Below are 21091 nucleotides of genomic sequence, written 5' to 3'. Positions count from 1 at the left end.
TCCTGGAGTCCCAGAATGGAGTCTCGGATTGGGTTCCCTGCTCAGCAGGAAGTCTGCTTCTCCCTCTCCCTTAGCTCCTCCCCCCGTTCATGCTCTCTCTTTCGCTCACTCTCTCTCACAGATAAATTACAAAAAGAAAAAAGAATTGTCAAGGAGATTAAGAAAAAGAAAGTATGAGCAAAATGTGTAAGCTTAAGACTCCATAAGTTACCATGGCATTTCTACTGATGAAATATGCAAGAAGAATGTCAAAGTTACCTTCTATAAAAAGACAATAATGATTATGAGTAACCTAAATAGAACATACTGATAAGAAATAAGAGAAATTTATAATGATTTAGTTTGTTACTTCTTTGCTCTTTGCAACTTCCGCAATAGCAGCAGTCCTTTGCTTTTCAAATTCATCATTATCATTTGTTTGTTTGGCAGGCATGGTAACTTGCAATGTCTTTCTTCGGTCAAGTTCTCTACTATCCACTTGGACGTGGGATATGCACTTCTGGTAATAATAAATAAAAATAAAACACTTCAGTATTTCCAAAAGAGATTCAAGTTTTTCATAAGAAAATAATACCTCAAAAGAAATGTTTGTGTCACAACTGAGAACTCATAAAAATATATTTTTTTCTGAAAGATTTAAAAATAAAGTAGAAAATTAATTAAAGTAACTTTTAAATCAATATAACTGTAAATAAAATGTAAAGCTACATAAAAATGGCCATCTAAAATAGGACACATATTTAAAACATACAATAAACCAAGAGATTTAAGTTGTTTTTCTAGGATAATGACTTGAAATAATCTTAAATTACAAACAATCTATATTATTGTACAAGAGAATATAAGTTTAGTTTCTTTTGGGGGGGGGCAGGATAAGTTTAGTTTCTTATTAAGAGTTTGATTTCCATATTATGCCACAATATGCTTGTGAGGGTTAAGGAATATGGTTAGTTTAAATATAAAGAGCTCTCTCTGAATTTATAAACCAAAAACTAAACACATATCTGCTCTCTCAATCAGGCTACAAAGTTTTTGATTTTTAGTTTCAGAAGACAAATTAAGAAAGTTATCACTGCTGAAAAATAAGCCCTGAATTCTGCTCTCCCTCCCAATCCTAGCAGTAAAAATCCTACAAAATGAACCTTCTCTCAACTTACTAATAAAAAAGAAAAACATGCTCTCAAACAAATATGTTACATAAATACAGATTTTTGGCAATGTAAATATATCCTGTCGATACCAGAACACATTCTGCATAATCTATCTTTAACCCATGTACAAGGCTACGATAAACATGGGAAGAATTTTTCAGAATGGACTCTTGAAAGTAATTAGATTATAAGTCTGAGCAATTCATGAAATTTTATCACCAATATGTTTAAGAAGAAAGCAAATTCTTGCAAACATATATTTATTAGATTCAAATGCAAATTATTAGACTGTTTATGCTCTGTTTCCATTCTGAAGGTTCATTATGACTTTGATAGAAGAGAGACAGTATCAACATGGATCAGACTCTAGGGCATCATGCCTCCTCTCATCTTGACTGTGTCTTGCTCCAAAGCATGGTAAAATCAACATATTTTTAAAGTATTTTCAAAACAGACATGATACAGGAATGACTTTTAATTTTGAGTTAACCCTACAAAAATATTTTTGAAAAGCATGTGTCAACTGATTCTACCCATTTATCTGCTGATCAACTAGATATCTTTTCATCACCAAAATTTTAAAAAAAGCTGTTATGCTATAGATTTCTGTTTCCCACTTGTATCCCTAAGGTCATCTTCATTCTGAGCTAACATTCTCAAAGAAAAATAAAGAGCAAACACAAAAAAGATTACCGACAGCTAAATGCTGGTGCCATCATGAAGCAAAGAGAAAGCTGTCACAGGGATTATTCTCAGACTCAGCAGGGATAAAGTACGGAAAGGCTGCAGGAGACTGTTGTAAACACAATTTGATGCGGAGTACAATCAGGAAGACCCAAGATACTCACCAGCCAAGGAATTACCTCAGTGTAACATTTTGCAGAGGGAGGATTAAAAATAGGAAGTAGAATACTTTTAGCTTTTATGAAAGAAGGATCAGAGCTGCTGTGGTTTAAAAAATAAATACCAAATAGAAATTAAATTAAGTTCTTGACTGAGATGGGTATTTGGATCAAGAGAGAAGAACAGAATCCAGGAGAGGACAGCTGGGACAGCAGGCCCTACTAGAGTGCAGTGATGCCCCTCCCTGCCTCTGTGTTCTCACCTTTATGTCTCAACCTTCTGTTGATAATTTTATTTTCTCTCTCCCTCTTTTGTTTTTACTGACAAAGTAGGAAATTAGAACATACATTTGTCTTCTTACTTTCGAATTTTTCTCTCTCTTAAAAGAAAAAGGCCTCTCCCCATCCTATCTTAATTCATTATTAAGTTGCTCTTCAGGTGTGCCTCTTAATTGTTTCAATCTTTGTGTTAAGAGTTCTTGAGAAAAGAATCTACACCAATATTTTAATTAAAGAAAAAACTCCACAACTATTAAATTTCTGTATTTAATGTATTTTCACATAACACCCATGACCTCTAAATGAATAGTTCTGCACAAAACTAAACACTGTTTCAATACAAATGAAAAACAATTTTTTGCTGATTAAAATTCATTTGCCAACATGAAAGTCATTACCTGTCCAAAAGGCACAAAAGGAGGTGGTCCACCTTCCGTTCCAATATTACTTCTATTGTGTTTTGACAAGCTCTGTGAGAAAAGCGAGTCATGAAACAGAAATTATACAATTTACAATGTACCAGGAATCCACTTACTTTTGTAGGTTACATGGAACAGGAAAAAAAAAAAGCCTTCTATAGTTTATTTCAAACTACATAATACACTTCATGTAATTAGGCAAAGGTTCTCTCCCCACCTTCCCATACTAAACTACACATTCACATACAATTTTCAGAAGTACTTATCAACCTTCTCCCATAAAGAGAAAATAGTTAAAAACAAAACAAAATGCTTCCTCAACAGAAGTAAATTCAGACAATAAACACTGTTAATAAGAATTTCACTTTAAAGTATATTAAAACTATAATCTGACAAATATTACCTGGAAATTATCTTCAAAATAAATTTTTAGACATAAAATCTATTAACCAAAAACATACTTGTGACCTTGTGATAAAATATATATATATATATTATATTTGGCCTTCTTCCCCAGTTCCTGGAACAGAGCTCCTAAAAACCTTGGAATATCCTGAGAGATAGGGGTAAGAGGAGCATCTTCTGTTATTCATAATATGCTTCTTTGATAATACCTGAGTTTATGCTAATGAGGTGACTATTAATGGGCCCCCAGATAGCTCCAGGATGGGGCTAGCTGCCAGAGGCACCAATAATGTGATCAGAAGGTGGGGGAGACTGAACTAATCACCAATGTCCAATGGTTTGGTCAATCATATGCATATAATGAGCCTCCATGAAACGCGTAACAATGAGGTTCTGGGAACTTCCAGGTTGGTGAACATATCCATGTGCTGCGAGGGCAGAGCACTCCCAATTCTACAGGGACAGAAGCTCCTGTGCGTGGGACCCTTCTAGATCTTGTATTTCTTCATCTGGCTGTTCATTTGTATCTTTTAGAACATCCTTTATCATAAACCTGTAATAGTAAGTAAAGTGTTTCCCTGAATTCTGTGAGCCATGATAGCAAATTATTAAACTTGAGCAGGGGGTCATGGGAATCCCCAATTTGTAACCACATTGGAGAGACAATAGGTAACCTGGCAGGCCCACTATATGCACTGGCATCTGAAGTGGGAGAGCAGTCTTGTGAGACTGAGTCCTTAAGCTGCCGGGTTTGTACTAACTCTGGGTAGTGTCAGAAGTGAATTAAATTTTAGGACATCCACTTGGTGTCTATAGAGAAGGAGAGAATTGCTTGGTGTGTAAAGTGTGGTGTCATTTGGTGTCAAAATGTTGTGACTAGTAACAGTTCATAGGGATACTTATGATAAAGTGATTTCTAATTATTTAAAGAGATCATATTATTGTAGTTCATGATTTGGAGGTTACTTTTAATTACAGTAAAATTTCCTCAATAAAGTCTTGTTTTTCAAACCAATTTATACCTTGAAGAACTATTCAACCCCTTGCTCTTTAATAAAGTTAAGCTTTCAAACCCTACTAATTTTAGTTTCCTTTTTTCCTCTTATATTGAAGACTAGAGAGATAACATATTATAAAAATGGAAAAAAAGTTTCCTCCCAGCAAAATAATTTCTCACATCATAAAGTCCTTCAAAAACATCATAAGAAATCTTCTGAAGGACTTCTTTCAGTCATCTACTCCTCCTATTTGTTTCATTTTTGAGATGTTAACATGTCTATTAAGTACTAGTTGTCATTTAATACATCTTTTCACCTTAAAATTTTTTTGTGTATCCCTAATAATTATCATTAGAAAATGTTATGCTTAAAATATGCTGTTAAATAGTGGTTGGAAAGAAGTTTTAAAAAATCATGTGCACTTTTCAAACATAGTCTTGGAGTTCTCGATTATGTAAACAATACTACACATTTTAGCTAACTTATATAAAGAATGCTAAGACTACAAGTGCTTGAGTGGTACAGTTGGTTAAACATCCGATTCTCGATTTTGGATTAGGTCAAGATCTCAGGGTCATGAGGTTCAGCTCTGCATCAGGCTCTGTGCTCAGCAGGGAGTCTATTTGAGCTTCTCTCTCTCTTTCTCCTCCTCCCCCTGCTCACTCTCTCACGCTCCCTCTCTCTCTACCCCCCACTCCCTGCTCACTCTCTCATGCTCTCTCTCTCAAATAAATAAATCTTAAAAAAAAAAAAGAATGCTAAGACTAAAGGCAGCAATACTACTCAGTTGATTAAGCAAAGAATAATTTAAACTGTATAGGAATGTCAGATTTCTATACAAGCTACAGTTAAGATGTTAACCTATTTAAAAAAAAAAAACAGCAAATGCCTAGAGTTATCTAGGGGTCCTTTCCTCAGGTTCAGTTTAGATATAAGAAAAGGATTATTCAAAATCAATCATTTCAATTTATTCTCTAACTTCCTTAAAAAGCTCACATAAACTACGAATAATACCATCTCTCAATACATATTATATAATTTAAAACACAGGGTTTCTACTTCTCATCCTGATGAATATATAAAAGTCAGACTTTATCTACCTCTATAAACAAATAAGAATCTGGGCAGCATATAAGAAACAACTATTTTAAGACATAGGAGAGTAAGTAGTGCAGGCCTATAATCCCTCAAAGAGAAAAAAAAAAATACAAAACAGATGGAGCTCTGAATTACTGCTCAGAAGCATGATGCAGGCAGGGAGCACAAGGAACCAAGTTGAGAATATCAATTTCATAGTTCAGGCAGGCTGAAGCAACTGAAAGTTGTAGGGCAGAGTTTTGTAAAAGAGGGACCCATAGAGAAGACAGACTCCAGAAACCAATAGATGAATTCCTGACGTCACTGCTGAGAACCAGAATGAGCAAAAAACAACTGCAAGGTGTAAGCTTCCATTTATAATAGCATCAAAAAGAATAAAATACTTGGGGACACTTGAGTAAAGAGACCTGTACACTGAAAGTCATAAAAAATTGCTAAAAGAAATTAAAGATGATACCAATAAATGTAAAGATATCTCATGGTCATTAATTCAAAGAATGTTGAATGTTAAGATGTTAATACTCATTTTAAACATAAGAGACTCAATCACAGGAAACAAACTGAGGGTTGCTGGAGGGGAGGGCAGTGGGGGGATGGGGTAACTGGGTGCTGAGCACTAAGGAGGGCACATGATGTAATGAGCACTGGGTGTTATATAAGACTGGTAAATCACTGACCTCTACCTCTGAAATCAATAATATATCATATGTTAATTAATTGAATTTAAATAAAATTTTTTAAAAAAGGTGTCAATACTATTCAATGTGGTCTAGAGATTCAATGCAATTCCTATCAAAATCCCAAGAATTCTTTTTGCAGAGATAGAAAAATTTATCCTAAAATATATATGGAATCTTAAGAGACCCTGAATAGCTGTAACTATCCTGAAAAAGCCTCACACTTCTCAATTATACAACTTACTACAAATTTCTTTAATCAAAACAGTATGGCACTGGCATAAAGGCAGACATATGAAACAAGAAAATAAAGAACCCAGAAATAAACTCTTGCTTGCATATATGGTCAAATGATTTTTGATGAGAGGGACAAGACCACTGGAGAAAGGAGAGAAATGGTACTGGGTTAATGGATATCCACATGCAAAACAATGAAATTGGACCCTTAATTGTATCATATGCAAAAAACATTAATTTAAAGTGGATCAAATACCTAAATTTAAACCCATAAAACTCTTAGAAGAAAACACAGAAGCAAAGTTTCAGGACACTGGATTTAGCAATGAATTCTTATATATGACACCAAAAGCACAGGCAACCAAAAAACAAACAAAAAAACGAAATTAAACTTCATCAAAATTAAAAACTTCTGCATCAAAGGACATTATCAACAGAGTGAAAAGGCAGCCCACAGAATGTGAAAAATATTTGTAAATCATATATCTGATAAAGAATTGATATCCAGAAAATATCAAGAACTCATGACAAAAAACTAAACAAACCAGTTAAAAAATGGACAAAGAACTTAAACATTTCTCCAAAGAAGATATACAAATGGCCAATGAAAGGCTACTAAATATTACTAATCATTAGGGAAATACAAATCAAAACCACAATGAGATTCCACTTCACATGTGTTAAGACGGTTATTATAAAAAATTAAATTAAATAACAAGGATTGGCAAGGATGTAGAGAAATTAGATCTCCTGTGCATTGCTGGTGGGAAATAAAATGGTGCAATCACTGTTGAAAACAATATGGCAAAAAAAAAGAAAAAAAAGAAAAAAAAAAAAGAAAACAATTCTACTTCTGGTTATATGCCCAAAAAACCTGAAAGCAGAAAACTGAACAGGTATTTGCACAACCATGTTCATAACAGCATTGTTCACAATTAGCCAAAACGTAGAAACAACCCTAATGTCCATCAATGGATGAATGACAAAAACACTGTCTGTCTGTCTATACACACACACACACACACACACACACACACATACACACACATACACACAATGGAATAGTATTCAGTCTTAAAAGTCAGGCAGTTCTGATACATGCTACAATATGGATGAACGCTGAAAACATTATGCTAAGTGAAATAAGGCAGACTTATATGAAGTACCTAGAGTGGTTGAATTCATAGAGACAGAAAGTAGAATGGTGACTGCCAGAGACTAAGGGTGGCTATAGGGAGATGCGAAGTTATCTCATGAGTACAGAATTTAAGTTTTGGTACACAAAAATTCCAGAGATGGATGGTTGTGATGATTGTGTTAACAATATAAGTGTACTTAATGCTACTAAATTTTCACTTAAAATGGTTACAATGTTAAATTTAATGTTACGTATATATTACCATACATACACACACAAAGAAAAAAAATACAAATACAAATCTGTCATGGGAACAGGGTGAGGGGGCACTAAAATGTTACAGAAACTACATTACTTCTTAAATTATATCTGGTTCAGAACTCTCTAGAACTTGTCTTTGTCCAACATACAAAGCATTCTGAGGTTTGAATTTTTCTTCTTTTCATCCCCTATAACCAATTCATTTAAACTGTGTGCTACAACAAGTGCTCAGTTTAAATACTGCCCAATGTCCCCTTGCCCTATTTATTTTACAAAACAGTTAGGGCCCTCTTCCAAAATTAACTCTGTGGTTTATGGTTTCTGTGTGTACATCTGACTTCTATGTGTACTACCTGCCAGAGGCTTATTAAGTAATTACACTCTCCATGGTTTCTATATCACTATGGTTACCAAATCAAAATAGCAACAACAACCATGAAACCAAAGAGAACTATAATCATATTAAGATGTTTTAAATGCTTTTTAATGTATACTTTTATTGCCTCCTAACAAGAAATATTAACACAGCTTTCAGGAAACAAAATGCAAACGATATAATAAAACATTACAAAGACAACTATCAAACTACTAATAATCAATATGTATGTGTGTGTTTTAGGGGTGAGGAAGTTTCTAGGAATGTTTAACTGACTTTACAGTTAATGAGGTAATTTTGGCTGGGGTTAGGAAAATAATATAAGGTACTGATCTGACTTGAGATCACATCTGACTTGCATCTTAACACATTTTTAAAAATCTCTAATAATAAAAATTCAATTTATTAACTTGTGAAAAGAAAGAGCTACATGAAATGGGTGACATTTCTCTGGGAAATTCAAAGTTCATAAACTTGGCTATTTATGTAAAACTATCAAGCCACTTCTGAATTACTTGCTTTTATAACATTTTAACTAAACAATGCAGTTATGGAACATTATCTTATACTGCATAGTACTGCAGACCTAAATGTAGCTCATTAGTATCATAAGTAATGAGTACTAAGGAATAAAAATGTGCCTAAATGTCTTTATCTATTTACCTCCCAAACAGAGGCACTTTCAAACTAGGACAATAGAAAAGAATAAGGTATCATAAAATAGCAAAAGCTTCTATTGCTAGGCTCCCTTGGCTCATTGTAGATAACAGGAAAGATTTGAGGGTACCACAAGAACATCAATTTTAGCAAAGAGTAATTAGTTTTATCTGCTTTGTAATTCACTCATTCCACCATGAATTGTTATAAAGTTTTTTGTATGTAAGAATCAAGGCTTTCCTTTAGAGATATGGGAAGTCTAAGAGCTCTCTAATCATAAAATAAGTTATTTAACGTTCTTTAAGTCCACTTTCTGATCTATATGGACATAATACTCTTTCATAATACTGTTAGGAAGATTACATGGTATACTGATGAGAAGAGTCCAGCATAATACCTACAGAGTGTTCAACAAATATTCATGCAATTAAACAAAGCCACAAACAATTCTAACCTCAAGAAGCTTATAATCTATTAAAGGAGGTAAGTAAACATAATTTTAATTCTAGGTAAAAAGAAATGTGTTTTTTGATACAAATAAAATGTTCTAAGAATTCCATAAGGTGCAACTACTTCACTTGGTGAAGAAGTAAGCATTTGACCAGGGTCAAAAAGCATGGAGGCAATTTGGCAGGTGTCAGGAGAAAGAGAATAAGATAAATGATATAAATTGGGAAAAGTTTTTTTTTTCCCAAAAAAGTATAACCGAGGAAAGCATAGAGAATCAAAGAAAGATTTGGCTAGAGCAAAATCCATGCAAAATAATTTAGAAAGTTAAAAAGGAAAATTGGAACTAGGGCTAGACTGTAAACAGCCTTGAATCCAAGCTAAGGCATTTGAAATAAAAGCAGGCAGTGATGTGTTCTGCGTGATGCTGAAGGAAGGTAATCTTGAAGAAATAAATGAAATAAATCAGAAGATGAAGAAAGGAAATTTGGAGAGACCAGTGAAAAAGTCACTGCAATAATACAAATAAGAGATGCAGAAAACTTAAACTAAAATAATCAAGTTGTGAATATTTTTAAAAATTAAAAAATAAGGGCAGCTCAGCGGTTTAGCACCACCTTCGGTCCAGGACATGATCCTGGAGACCCGGGATCGAGTCCCACATCAGGCTCCCTGAATGGAACCTGCTTCTCCCTCTGCCTGTGTCTCTGCCTCTCTCTCTCTCTGTGTCTCTCATGAATAAATAAAATCTTCAAAAAATAAAAAATAAAAAAATAAGCTAAAAAAGAAGAAAAGACAAACTATAGCAATAGCAATGGAACTGGAGAGCAAGGAACTGATATAAGATCTGACTGCAGTGGATCAACAGAATTCTTGTTGGAAACAAACTAGAGACATAATCACTAGATAACCTAGATAGACCAGGAGGATGAAGATATCATCAACATAAATAGGGGAAAAAAAAAAAACATAAATAGGGAAAGCATAAACTAAAGTGCCTAGGAAGACAAATGCAGTTAAGAATCTCTCTGCTAGGGACAGCCTGGGTGGCTTAGTGGTTTAGTGCTGCCTGCAGCCCAGGGCCTGATCCTGGAGTCCTGGGATCAAGTCCCACATCGGGCTCCCTGCATGGAGCCTGCTTCTCCCTCTGTCTGTGTCTCTGCCTCTCTCTCTCATGAATAAATAAATAAATAAAATCTTAAAAAAAAAAAAAACCCTCTTTGCTATTGTGAAATTCTATACATACTAATTGCTTTCAGTTGTATGTATGTGTGGTTGTACATAGGACAAATAGACATATATTATATTCACATATGTTCACAAGCACTATTTTTTTGCAGAATTATACATGGATACATTATACACAGTTTACAACTGGTGTCTTGGAAGTTTTGAAAACTTGTCAGTAAAGAATCACTTTTTAAAATATGTAATAAAATATAGCAAATACTGAAAAATGACATCTGCTCAAAACAATATACTTAAACAAAGGTAAGTATAGGTAGTTTTCTGTAAAGATCACTGTGTTCCATTTGATTCAACTCTGACACAAAAGACTGGTTTTACTGTTCATTATGGGAATATTTCCTTAAAACATAGAATGCAATAAAAGGAATATAGTTTTTTTAAAAGTTCAAGCCATTTTTCTTAGTTTACACTTACTCTCTGTAACTCCCATTTCTCAATAAGATGTTCTACTTCACCGCCAAGAACTGTGGTGTTAGAGTCATTCAAGAGCAGGAATCCATTTTTTATATCCACAATGCCTGAGAGCTTCACTTTAGTTCCAGGTGGTGTGTTCAGGCTAAAGCAAAGAAAAAGGAAAAAAAAAAGTTAAAACACACTGAAGCTCCCTCCCCCAACTGGAATTCAGTCCTCAACCTAGAAGTTTTTCAAAACACACTCCTACAAAAAAAAATTTTTTTTTCAGAGGAGATTGGCTATATATTGTGAATAAATCACCACGGAAGAGGTCAGAAGACCAGATACAAGGCTATCACATTTTATCTTACTGACAAATGAGTTTCAGTTTCTCCATTAAAAAAAAAATGTGGACAATAAAAATCATATCTCACAAATTTGTACTAAGATAAGTAGAATAAGAGATACAAAAGTACCTTCTCAACTATGCCATGCTGTGCAAATGAAAGATCTGTCATGTTTTCCTCTGAGCTTTGACTATGCATGGCAAAGATACTCTATGTGCAAAATTAAATTTCAGTACAGAAAAAAGATATCTGACCAGTAATAATCCTAGAAATTTTATATCTATTTGAGCTACCATAATCCATACAGAACCATGCTCTTTTTTGTTAATTGTCTGGTTAAAGATCAAAAGAGATTTACTTTAACGTTTATTAATTTTAAAAGAACCTGTCTGTTATAGGCAACTAAATATTATCAGATTTAGGGCAAATGTTAACCCATGACCCCTTTTACAAAAACCAGAGACGAAATATTTATCCTTCTACTCACTGTTTGGTAAAATAAACATGGGAAGGAATCCATTTCATTACTGAGATTTATTCTAAAGTAAAAGCACAGAGTCCTGCCCCATCTCTGTGCACACGCAGCAAGGGATAAAGTACTCTAAACAGGAGAAAAGATATTCTCAAACACTTAGGACAAATTAGAAAATCAGGCTGAAATGGCTTCACGTTGTTCACATTTTTAAACCTCAGGATATTCACCATGTGCTGATATATGCAACAGCAAAATCAGTGCAAGTGGTGATATCATTGGTCTATTTTGAAGAAAAGATGGTTGTAAAGCAGTTATTAACAAGAAGAAATAGAATACACTTGTTTTTAAAGTCTCAAAGATCTCATAGAGAGTAAGACATTATCTGGTGAAAACTATTCTGAGGATCCCAAGCTTTGCCATCCCATGTAACTTACAGAACAAATGGTTATGAATAGCCTTGCCTAACCTAACCCTTAAGGAGAAAGCTCTGTGGTAGTAAATAACTAAGGACAATATTTATCAGACTTCAGTATCAGCAATACTTGAATATGGTTACACTAAGTGAAGTTTTTCCCAATTTCAGGCAATTAGCAGATCCAGATTTTTATATCAACATTTAGGGATTAAAATAAAGTATAGGATACTATACTCTTTAAAGAAAGTACTATAATAACTGAATTGTATCATTTACATAAAACTTATTCTTCAAAATCATTTTTAGCCAACAATTTCTTACAAATTGGTAAAATTAGAAAAAACAATGAAAATGTAGAAACGTAAATTAGCAATTAAAGAAACTACATAAGAACTTTAAAAACATGCAAATTACAGGGACATTTAAGTTGTGATAATATAACTTTAAAACTAAAAGCTAATCTGAAAACAAATGATAAACTAATTTTGTATGAAATGACTGTACCTTTCTCAAACCTCTCCCTAATAGGTTAAGAGGAAAAAGTTGCCAAGTTATTTGAAGATGTGCTTACAACTTCATTAGGATAATTGATAAAAAGTCCCACTCACCAAATTAAATGATAGTTCTATTCCCACAAAAGGATAAATAGGTACTAAAATTTTAATATAATTTTTAATACATCACCTTCAGGGCCCTAACTTTTATTCAGAGAGCATATTTTGATATAATTACTACTTTTATTGGCACCCCAAAGTGCTTCTACTTTCTATTCAATGCAATTTTTAAAAAGCTATAACCAGACAAATAAACACAAAAACAATGAGAAGAAGGTGTTTAAAAGTTGAAGCCACTTGAGAAGTAGGACAGAAGAGTTGAAAAAAGCACCACAGAGAAATGCAGTGTGCACTGAAGGCAACACAGTTCGTACCAGGGCCTGCCGTATCCTCTCCAGTGAGTTATTCTACTTTGCTTCTAAGATAACCACTAACCAATCTTACTTTGCTTCTAAGACAAACACCAACTAAGATAAAAGTCTCCCAAATGTTCACATGTAAGAACAGTTCTGCAGGCTGTTGCTCTTATAGCAACAAAAGCAGACATGCTACTTCAATGATAAGTCAATGAACAAGCAGTGTTTTTTTTCTTTTTCAATTGTCAAACTGCAATAAACTCAACAAAAGAAGACAGTGAACAACACAAGGGATCCTCCTTTGTAGACGATCTTGTGTTTTCATTTAGCTCAGAGAAATACAAAGCAGTAAAATCAGAGAAGGGGCTATTACATGCCAAGTCTTTGAGTCATTTGTGAACTCCTTTGTAGGGAGTCTGAATTTGCCAAAGGAGGAGAGGGAGTCTTTCTCCACAAAAGTAGAAACCTTTCTATTCTTCTAAAAGGCAACAGGGACACCTGGGTGGCTTAGTTGGTTAAGCATCTGACTCCTGATCTCAGCTCAGGTCTTGATCTCAGGATTTTGAGTTCAAGCCTCACACTCTGCTCCATGGTGGGCATGCAGCCTATTTAAAAAGAAAAAAAAAAAAAAAGACAACATAATCACAACATCAACAAAACCTGCTTTATATATGAAAGTCAGTATTTTAGACAAATCTATCTTCTATGGAAGGAAATTCCTTTACCAGAGGCAGATAACAGGTTGAAGGAAGAAAAAAAAAAAAAAGGAAAACTATTGAGCATGTCATAGAACGCCTCAACCTACCACATGTCTTCCTATATACCACCATCTCAAATCACCTAAGCTCTTCCAAATGGAACTTTTCAATCAGTTGTTTTCAGGACTCTGTCTCTGCATGTGCTATTCCACCTCTCACCTTTCTCAAAACACCTATTCATATTTTAGGTCTCATTCCAGCCTCCTCCTAGTAGTTAATTTTCTAGACTCCTAATTCTTTTAGTTGATATATTCATCATAACTTGTATGCCTATCTGCCTACCTCATTAGCAGAGAGTTACTTGGGGGCAAAATCTAAATTGTGTTTTTTGTTTTTTTTTTTTAACCTTTGTACCTCCAGCACTGGATAAAAGGGCTGGAACACAGTGGATGCTAAACACTTGTTAAATGCTCGCTTAGGAGAGAAATACAGTCTAGGAGTTTACATTAAGTGAAAAAGCTCAAAGGACCCAGAGCAGCACATGTAAGAAATATAAAACGACATTACAAATGTCCAATGAAAATTCCCACCTTGGAAAATTGCTCAAACTAAACAATGGGGGCACTGAGGAAAAAAGGAACATTTCTCTTTCCTTCTCATTGCTTTTTTTCCATTCCAACAGGAATGACTCTAAAAGCCTCTCATAGAAACACATACAGAAGAGTGAAGTTGGACCTGTCTCCCAATACTCACAAAAATTAACTTCAAATGGATCAAGGACTTACATATAAAACCTGCTACCCTAAAGCTCCTAGAATAAGACATAGGGAAGAAGCTTATCAGTATTGGTCTTGGCAATGGTTTTTTGGACATGACACCAAGAATGTAACAACAAAACAAAAATCAACAAATGGGACTATATCAAACTCAAAAGCTTCTGTACCACACAAAAAATAGAGACAATGCACAGAATGGAAAATAGTTTTTGCAAATCATATTTTGGATAAGGGGTTATTTAATATCCAAAAGAAATAAAGAACTCGGTGAACCTAACAAAAACCAGTCCGATTTAAAAATGAGAAGAACTAAACAGACATTTTTCCAAAGAGAACTGCAAAATGATCAAAAGGCAGGTGAAAGCTGTCTAACATTACTACTCATCAGGGAAATGCAAATTAAAAGTATATGAGCTATCACCTCACACCTCTAAGAATGGTTATCATTAAGAACACAAAAGATAACATGTTGGTGAGGATGTAGTGAAAAGGGAACTCATACGTTCTTGGTGGAAATGTAAACTGGCCCAACCACTATGGAAAACAATATGAAGATTCCTCAAAAAATTAAAAATAGACCTACCATATAATCCAGCAATTCTACTTCTGAGTGTATACCAAAGGAAATGAAAACAGGATTCTGACCAGAAACACACACTCCCCTGTTTACTGCAACATTATTCACAGTAACCAAGATATGGAAACAACTCAAATGAATAGATTTAAAAAAAGATATGGTACATATACACAATGGAATACATGAGAAAGGAAAATATCCTGCCATTTGCAACAACATGAATGGACCTTAAACATATTATGTTAAGCAAGATAATTTATTTATTTATTTATTTATTTTAAGCAAGATAATTTAGATAAAGACTATATGATATCATTTATATGTGGAATCCAAGTAAATTAAACCTGTAAGAAGAGAATAAAACGGTGGATACCATGGAATGGTGTAGAGGGATGAGATTAAAGGTGTTTAAGGGCACAACTTTATAATAAGTAGTATATAAACCATAGAGATCTAATATACAGTATAATAAACACAATGATGGTATTGTACTATTTATAATGTGATAAATACTGTTACATTAGGGATCATAATATATAAGGGTATCAAAGTACAATGCTATACAATTTAAACTTATGCAATGTTACACATCAAATTTATGCAAATAAAAATAAAAACTTCTTATAAAAATAGTCAAAAGAAGAATTCAGAAAATTGTTAGGGAGTTCCTTGTCCTCTAAGAAAGTGGAGTGATATCTCTGGTTTCATTTCCTAAGAAAACTCATTTGTCTATAAAACTTTTCTATGTGATAGACATAGCTGTCAAAGAAGAAATTGTAACATATTCAGAGAATGTGTTTGGGAAATTTTTGAGTGACCTAAAATGTATTGAAAAAACAGAAATGATTACTTTCCATACAAAAACATCTTGGATTTTTTTTTTAATAATTAACATTTAAGGGAAGAGTAATCCCATTCTTATTTTCCTATACAGATAAAGTAGAAATATAAACTCTTTAATTTCTTCTGAAAAATTGTAACATGCACTTAACAGTTCTTTCTAAAATTCATAAAATTCATTTTGAATAGCACCTTCACACTCTGTAACAAATATACAAAATAAAGTGTCAATCACCTTATTTTTGACATATAACTAAATTCCACAGCTGTGCAACTTATGTGCCCATCAGTCATCTGCAAACGCAGCATTCTCGGTGCAGCCTGAGATTCTTCATTGTCCTTTGGTGCAGCAACATTGCGAATTTTCTGAATTTGCAAAACACATGGACCTTCAAGCTGTCAAAACACAAGGGAATAAATATTACTTTCCAGCCATGGCTTTGTTTTTCATTTATTGTGTTTCTCTCTTTCTTAATGGTCATACTTTGTGATTTATAATAATTTCAATTAAATAAGGTCAAAAATGAAATTATGTAACATACGTCAGAGTTTGGGGGGATTTAAAGATAAAACTTCTAAAGCATGTCCTGAATTCATTAATTCTGAATGCATTTTCATAAAGTAATGGGAAAAGTTGAAGAAAACAACGTTATATTTCTGGATTAAAGGTATATTAATAGATGTTTTTAGTGTTATATGCTCTAAATTATTCACATACATGCCCTCCCCATCTTCTCCATGTACATTAAGGGGCAATCTGGAATTAAAGAACTCGGTAATTTTTTAAGGGACATCAACTTTACAGCACCAGTTGGAAGGAATGTTTCCCGTTTAAAAACATCAAGTTTAAAGTACACCCTCTTCTGGTATTAATGAAGAATACAATACTCCAAAATTTAAACCATATAAAGTTCAAGAAGTGTGAGCTGTACTTGATTTATTTTCACATTATCTTTTCAAGTAAATTTAAATCTAATGCTGTACTACATGCCTGGCACTAAGGAAATGAAACACTCTCTCCAGCCACATTTCAATCAAAGACAAAAATTAAAATGATGGACTAACCAGCTATTAAAATTTTTATATAATAAAATATCTATGATATAATTGGGAAATGCTGGTAAAATCTGCTTACATGGCTGAAAAATAACATAAAGTGATATTTTCCACATTATAAAATATTTTATCTCTAAGTAGTATCATACCTACAAAGGAAGAAAAGGGCTATTTTTCTGTGACACAGTCCTAAATAAAATTTTTCTGTGCACATGAATGTAATTTATATTTTCAGCAAAGAAAAATGTAAAATGATTGACATTTACACTTAATCTCTTGAGTGAGCATGTCCCAAGTTAACAAATCTGCTATTGCATATTTACGAATATATTTTGCCTATAAAGGAATAATTTTGTTATAAATTTAGTCCTAAAGAATATAATTAGAAAAAAGAGACTAAAATTTCCACCTAAAATTCAGTTACAAAAAAAATTCCCAGTTAAAACAAGTCAAAACCTTTAACAAATATAGATAAGCTGCTAATTCAGGATGAACTATTTCTTTTGCTTTGTAATTCCCTTAAAATAAGGACATTTATTATTATTATTTTTAAGATTTTTATTTATTTATTCATGAGAGACACAGAAAGAGAGAGGCAGAGACATAGACAGAGAGAGAAGCAAGCTCCCTGCAGGGAGCCTGATGGGGGACTTGATCCCGGAACTCCAGGATCACACCCTGAGCCAAAGCAGACTCGCTTAAAACCGCGGAGCCACCCTGGTGATCCAAGGACATTTAAATGAAACCACTGGAAGGTTATAGTTATTACGTTTATCATTCTCTTTATTTTACTAATATTTTTGGCTTCAACATGGATGAATATTCAGCTTGCAGTGTTCAATATGATCCACCAACCATATGCAACTATTAAATTTATATTTAAATTAATTAAAATTAAATTTAAAATTCAACTCTTGAGTAACATTAGCCATATTTCATATTTCAAATGTTCTGTATCTGGACAACACAGATATAAATTATCTATATCACTACAAAAAGTTCTATTAGACAATTGATGATCTAAATCCATGTGTTCCAAAGTGAGACTCAAGCATCCTAAGGAGAGTGCATCCATTGAACCATGAGAGGGAAACTCTTGCTTCTGTTTAATTCCTGATAAAGAAATTAAACTTTCCTAGTATTTCTTATCCAGCATGAGAAGGGCATCCTAACTCAGTCATTTGACATACGGATCACAATGTATCTTTATGGAATTGGGGAGTTCTACAACTCATGAGGGTTGACAGGACATTTTTGGTGATTTTATTTGCTTCCAATGTATGTGTGTTTTTTTTTTTTTTAAGATTTTGTTTATTTACTCATAAGAGACACAGAGGGAGAGGCAGAGACACAGGCAGAGGGAGAAGCAGGATCCATGCAGGGAGCCCGACATGGGACTCAATCCCGAGTCTCCAGGATCACGCCCTGGGCTGAAAGTGGCACTAAACCGCTGAGCCACCAGGGCTGCCCACTTCCAATGTGTTGTAACAAACTGCCTTTTATTTGTGTGCAGTTAAATGGATATATAGAATATATTACCTAGTTTTAACAATTAATGCTCATAAAATAGACAAGTAGCTTTAAGTTTCTTTTTTTTCTTTTTTTTTTTAGCTTTAAGTTTCTACCAAAGAAACATAAATTGAAGATAATTTCAATGACAAAAAACACAGGGTGGGAATACAACCATTTTGTTGATCTCCTACATCCTAGCTGACCATAGGAACAAAAGCTAGAGAATGCTAGGAAATAACACCTGCCCCTGGCTCCTAATATTTCCTAATAAGCAATAAGTTCACTTACTTAATTACTCCAACTCCTGGTCTCTCTAGCCCTTTTAGTGGATTGAATAGTGGCCCCTCAAAAAGATACATCTACCTGGAACCTGTAAAGTAACCTTATTTGGGAAAAGGGATTTTGCATACATAACTGAGGTTAGGATCTAAAGATGAGATCATCCTGAATTAGGATGGGATAGAAATCCAATGATGAGTGAACTTGTAAGATAAAGGGAAATAAACACACAGTATAAATAAACACAGAGAGACGCAGGCTAGAGAGGCCATGTGGAGATGGGGGCAAAAATTGGAGTTTCACATCTACAAGGCAAGAATGTCAAAGACTGCCCACAGCTACCAGAAGCGAGGAGAGAGCCATAAAACAGATTTTCCCTAAGAGCCCCCAAAAGGAACCAAACCTGCTGACACATCGATTTTAGACTTCTGGCCTACAGAACTGTGAGAGGATACATTTCTGTGTTTCATGCCACCGAGTTTGCAGTAATTTGTTACAGGAACCTTGGGAAACTAATACACCCACTCACGGAATGACCTATCTGATTGGGAAGAATATATTGTATACACTGAGCTCAGCATCACCCTTCTTCTTCCTGAGATCTAGCCAGGATCCCTGAGGTATGAACTACTTACTCAGGTTCTGCACGGGACTGACACGACCACAAAGGAGTGTATGTCTACCTGGCCTATGGTTCAGTGGGTCCATTTGGCTCTCCCACTAAACCACATCCTTCAAAGAAATTTTCATTCATGATAAAGTTGATATTTTGGCCCACATCTCCCACACTTTACTTCTCAATTGATTCAAAAGCAAAGTGGAAAAGGAGGTACTGTTTATTAGGCTCTTCTTAGAAACTCCTAAATTATACAATCTTGTCATAGTCACTTCTCAGTGTGAATCATCAGGCCTTAATATTAGTGATCCCACAATTCAGAAATGTTCTGTAAGCCCACAAGTATAATGATATTTCTATTATTATGTTCACAAAATTCAGTTTATTATACTCTGTAGAAAAACAATACAGAGGTATGGGATCTAAGTAAAACACAATTTGTAGAATAAAATGCTACAGTTCTAAGATTATAAATCCTAACTTTACACTCTGAATCTAAAATCATCTAAAGATGGGGCACTTGGGTAGTTCAATCGACTGAGCATCCGAGACTTGATTTTGACTCAGGTCATGATCTCAGGGTCATGAGATGGAGCCAGGGTTTGAGCTCCACGCTCAGCAGGGAATCTGATTTCCCTTCTCCCTCTCCCTCTGTCTCTGCCCCTACTCATGCATTCCCTTTCTCTCTCTCTCTAAAATAAATAAATCATTAAAAAATAATAAATAAAATCATCTAAAGGCATCCACAATACTGAATGTGAATTAACCTCAAAATCTGTGTCCAACTAGTGTCAACAGCAACCCCAAACTAAAAAAATATATAAATTTTAAATAATAAAAAACAAAGATTAATCTTTACCCAAGATTTCTCCTTCTTTGGGGAGGGAGCCAAAGGGAAAGAGAGAATCTTAAGCAGGCTCCACGCCCAGTGTGGATCTTGATTTAGGGGTCTATCTCATGACCGTGAAATTATGACTTGAGCCAAAATCAAGTTAGACTTAACCGAATGAGCCACCTAGGCACTCTGCCTAACATTTCTTTAATGTCTGATTTTCTTTTTTGCATGAGTAATAGGGGACAAGTAAAAGAAATTATTGTAAAAAGTTTAAATAGGTAAAAAAAAATCATTATTGTCTCTCCAGGTAAAGATTTCTCATCATAATAAATGATACCAAGTATCTGCCAGAAATATTATCTGAGGCCAAAACAATTCATGCAGGCTTCATTACTTCTTCTGCTTAGGACGATGGACACCTCTCTCGTGTGAACTCCTAAGCAGTCATATAAACTGATTTGGAATACCAGATTTAAATAGCTCTATTAGTTTATTACTTTATTGATATTAAGTAACACTCCTGTTTATTAATCAGACTCTCCAATGACATGGAGATGGCTGAATGACATGGAACTACTTGTCTATAGTATGATCACACCTGGAAAACTGAGATTTTGCATATAAATTGCTTAACACAGGATCTAGCAGAGTTGATTTTCAGTAAAGAGGGGGAGGGGAAGGGGAGAAAAAGAAGAATTTGCTGGAAATCAGGGTTTTTCTAGAGAAGTTAGAAGCTTGCACAGAGAAAGACAATTATCATATGGTTTCACTCATATGTGGAATATAGAAATAGTGAAAGGACCATAAGGAAAAGAGGGGAAACTGAGTGCTGGAAAATGAGAGAGGAAGATAAACCATGAGAGACTCCTAACTCTGGGAAACAAATAAAGGGTTGCAGAAGGCGAGGTGGGAGAGGGGATAGGATAACTGGGTGATGGACATGATGCGATGAGCACTAGGTGTTATACTATATGTTGGCAAATTCAATTAAAAAAAAAAGACAACAGATAGGACCTATGTATTGATAAAGGATTTCCTAATAATAAATTAGTTTTCAGTTATAGAATCATTAATTCATCACTTGCTAAAAGGCTCATTTTTGAAAGACTCTTGAAAACGTGTCATTAGA

At 34.2% G+C, this 21091-nt stretch overlaps 1 protein-coding gene across 6 annotated transcripts in view; it reads right to left on the bottom strand.

Moving 5' to 3' along the window:
* Positions 1-21091, bottom strand: part of TDRD3 (tudor domain containing 3) — a 162338-nt gene that overhangs the window by 71614 nt on the left and 69633 nt on the right. For all 6 annotated transcript variants that reach the window (XM_055335867.1, XM_055335868.1, XM_055335863.1 and 3 more), the window contains exons 4-7: positions 15900-16060; positions 10648-10789; positions 2671-2742; positions 350-499 (exon numbers count right to left, since the gene is read on the bottom strand). In XM_055335867.1, the coding sequence (XP_055191842.1) occupies positions 350-499; positions 2671-2742; positions 10648-10789; positions 15900-15973 (438 nt within the window). In that variant the 5' untranslated portion in view covers positions 15974-16060. The remainder of the gene's footprint in view (positions 1-349; positions 500-2670; positions 2743-10647; positions 10790-15899; positions 16061-21091) is intronic.

Source organism: Nyctereutes procyonoides, unplaced genomic scaffold, assembly GCF_905146905.1.
Source record: "Nyctereutes procyonoides isolate TBG_1078 unplaced genomic scaffold, NYPRO_anot_genome, whole genome shotgun sequence".
Classification (NCBI taxonomy): domain Eukaryota; kingdom Metazoa; phylum Chordata; class Mammalia; order Carnivora; family Canidae; genus Nyctereutes; species Nyctereutes procyonoides.
This window is presented reverse-complemented; position numbering and strand designations above follow the sequence as displayed.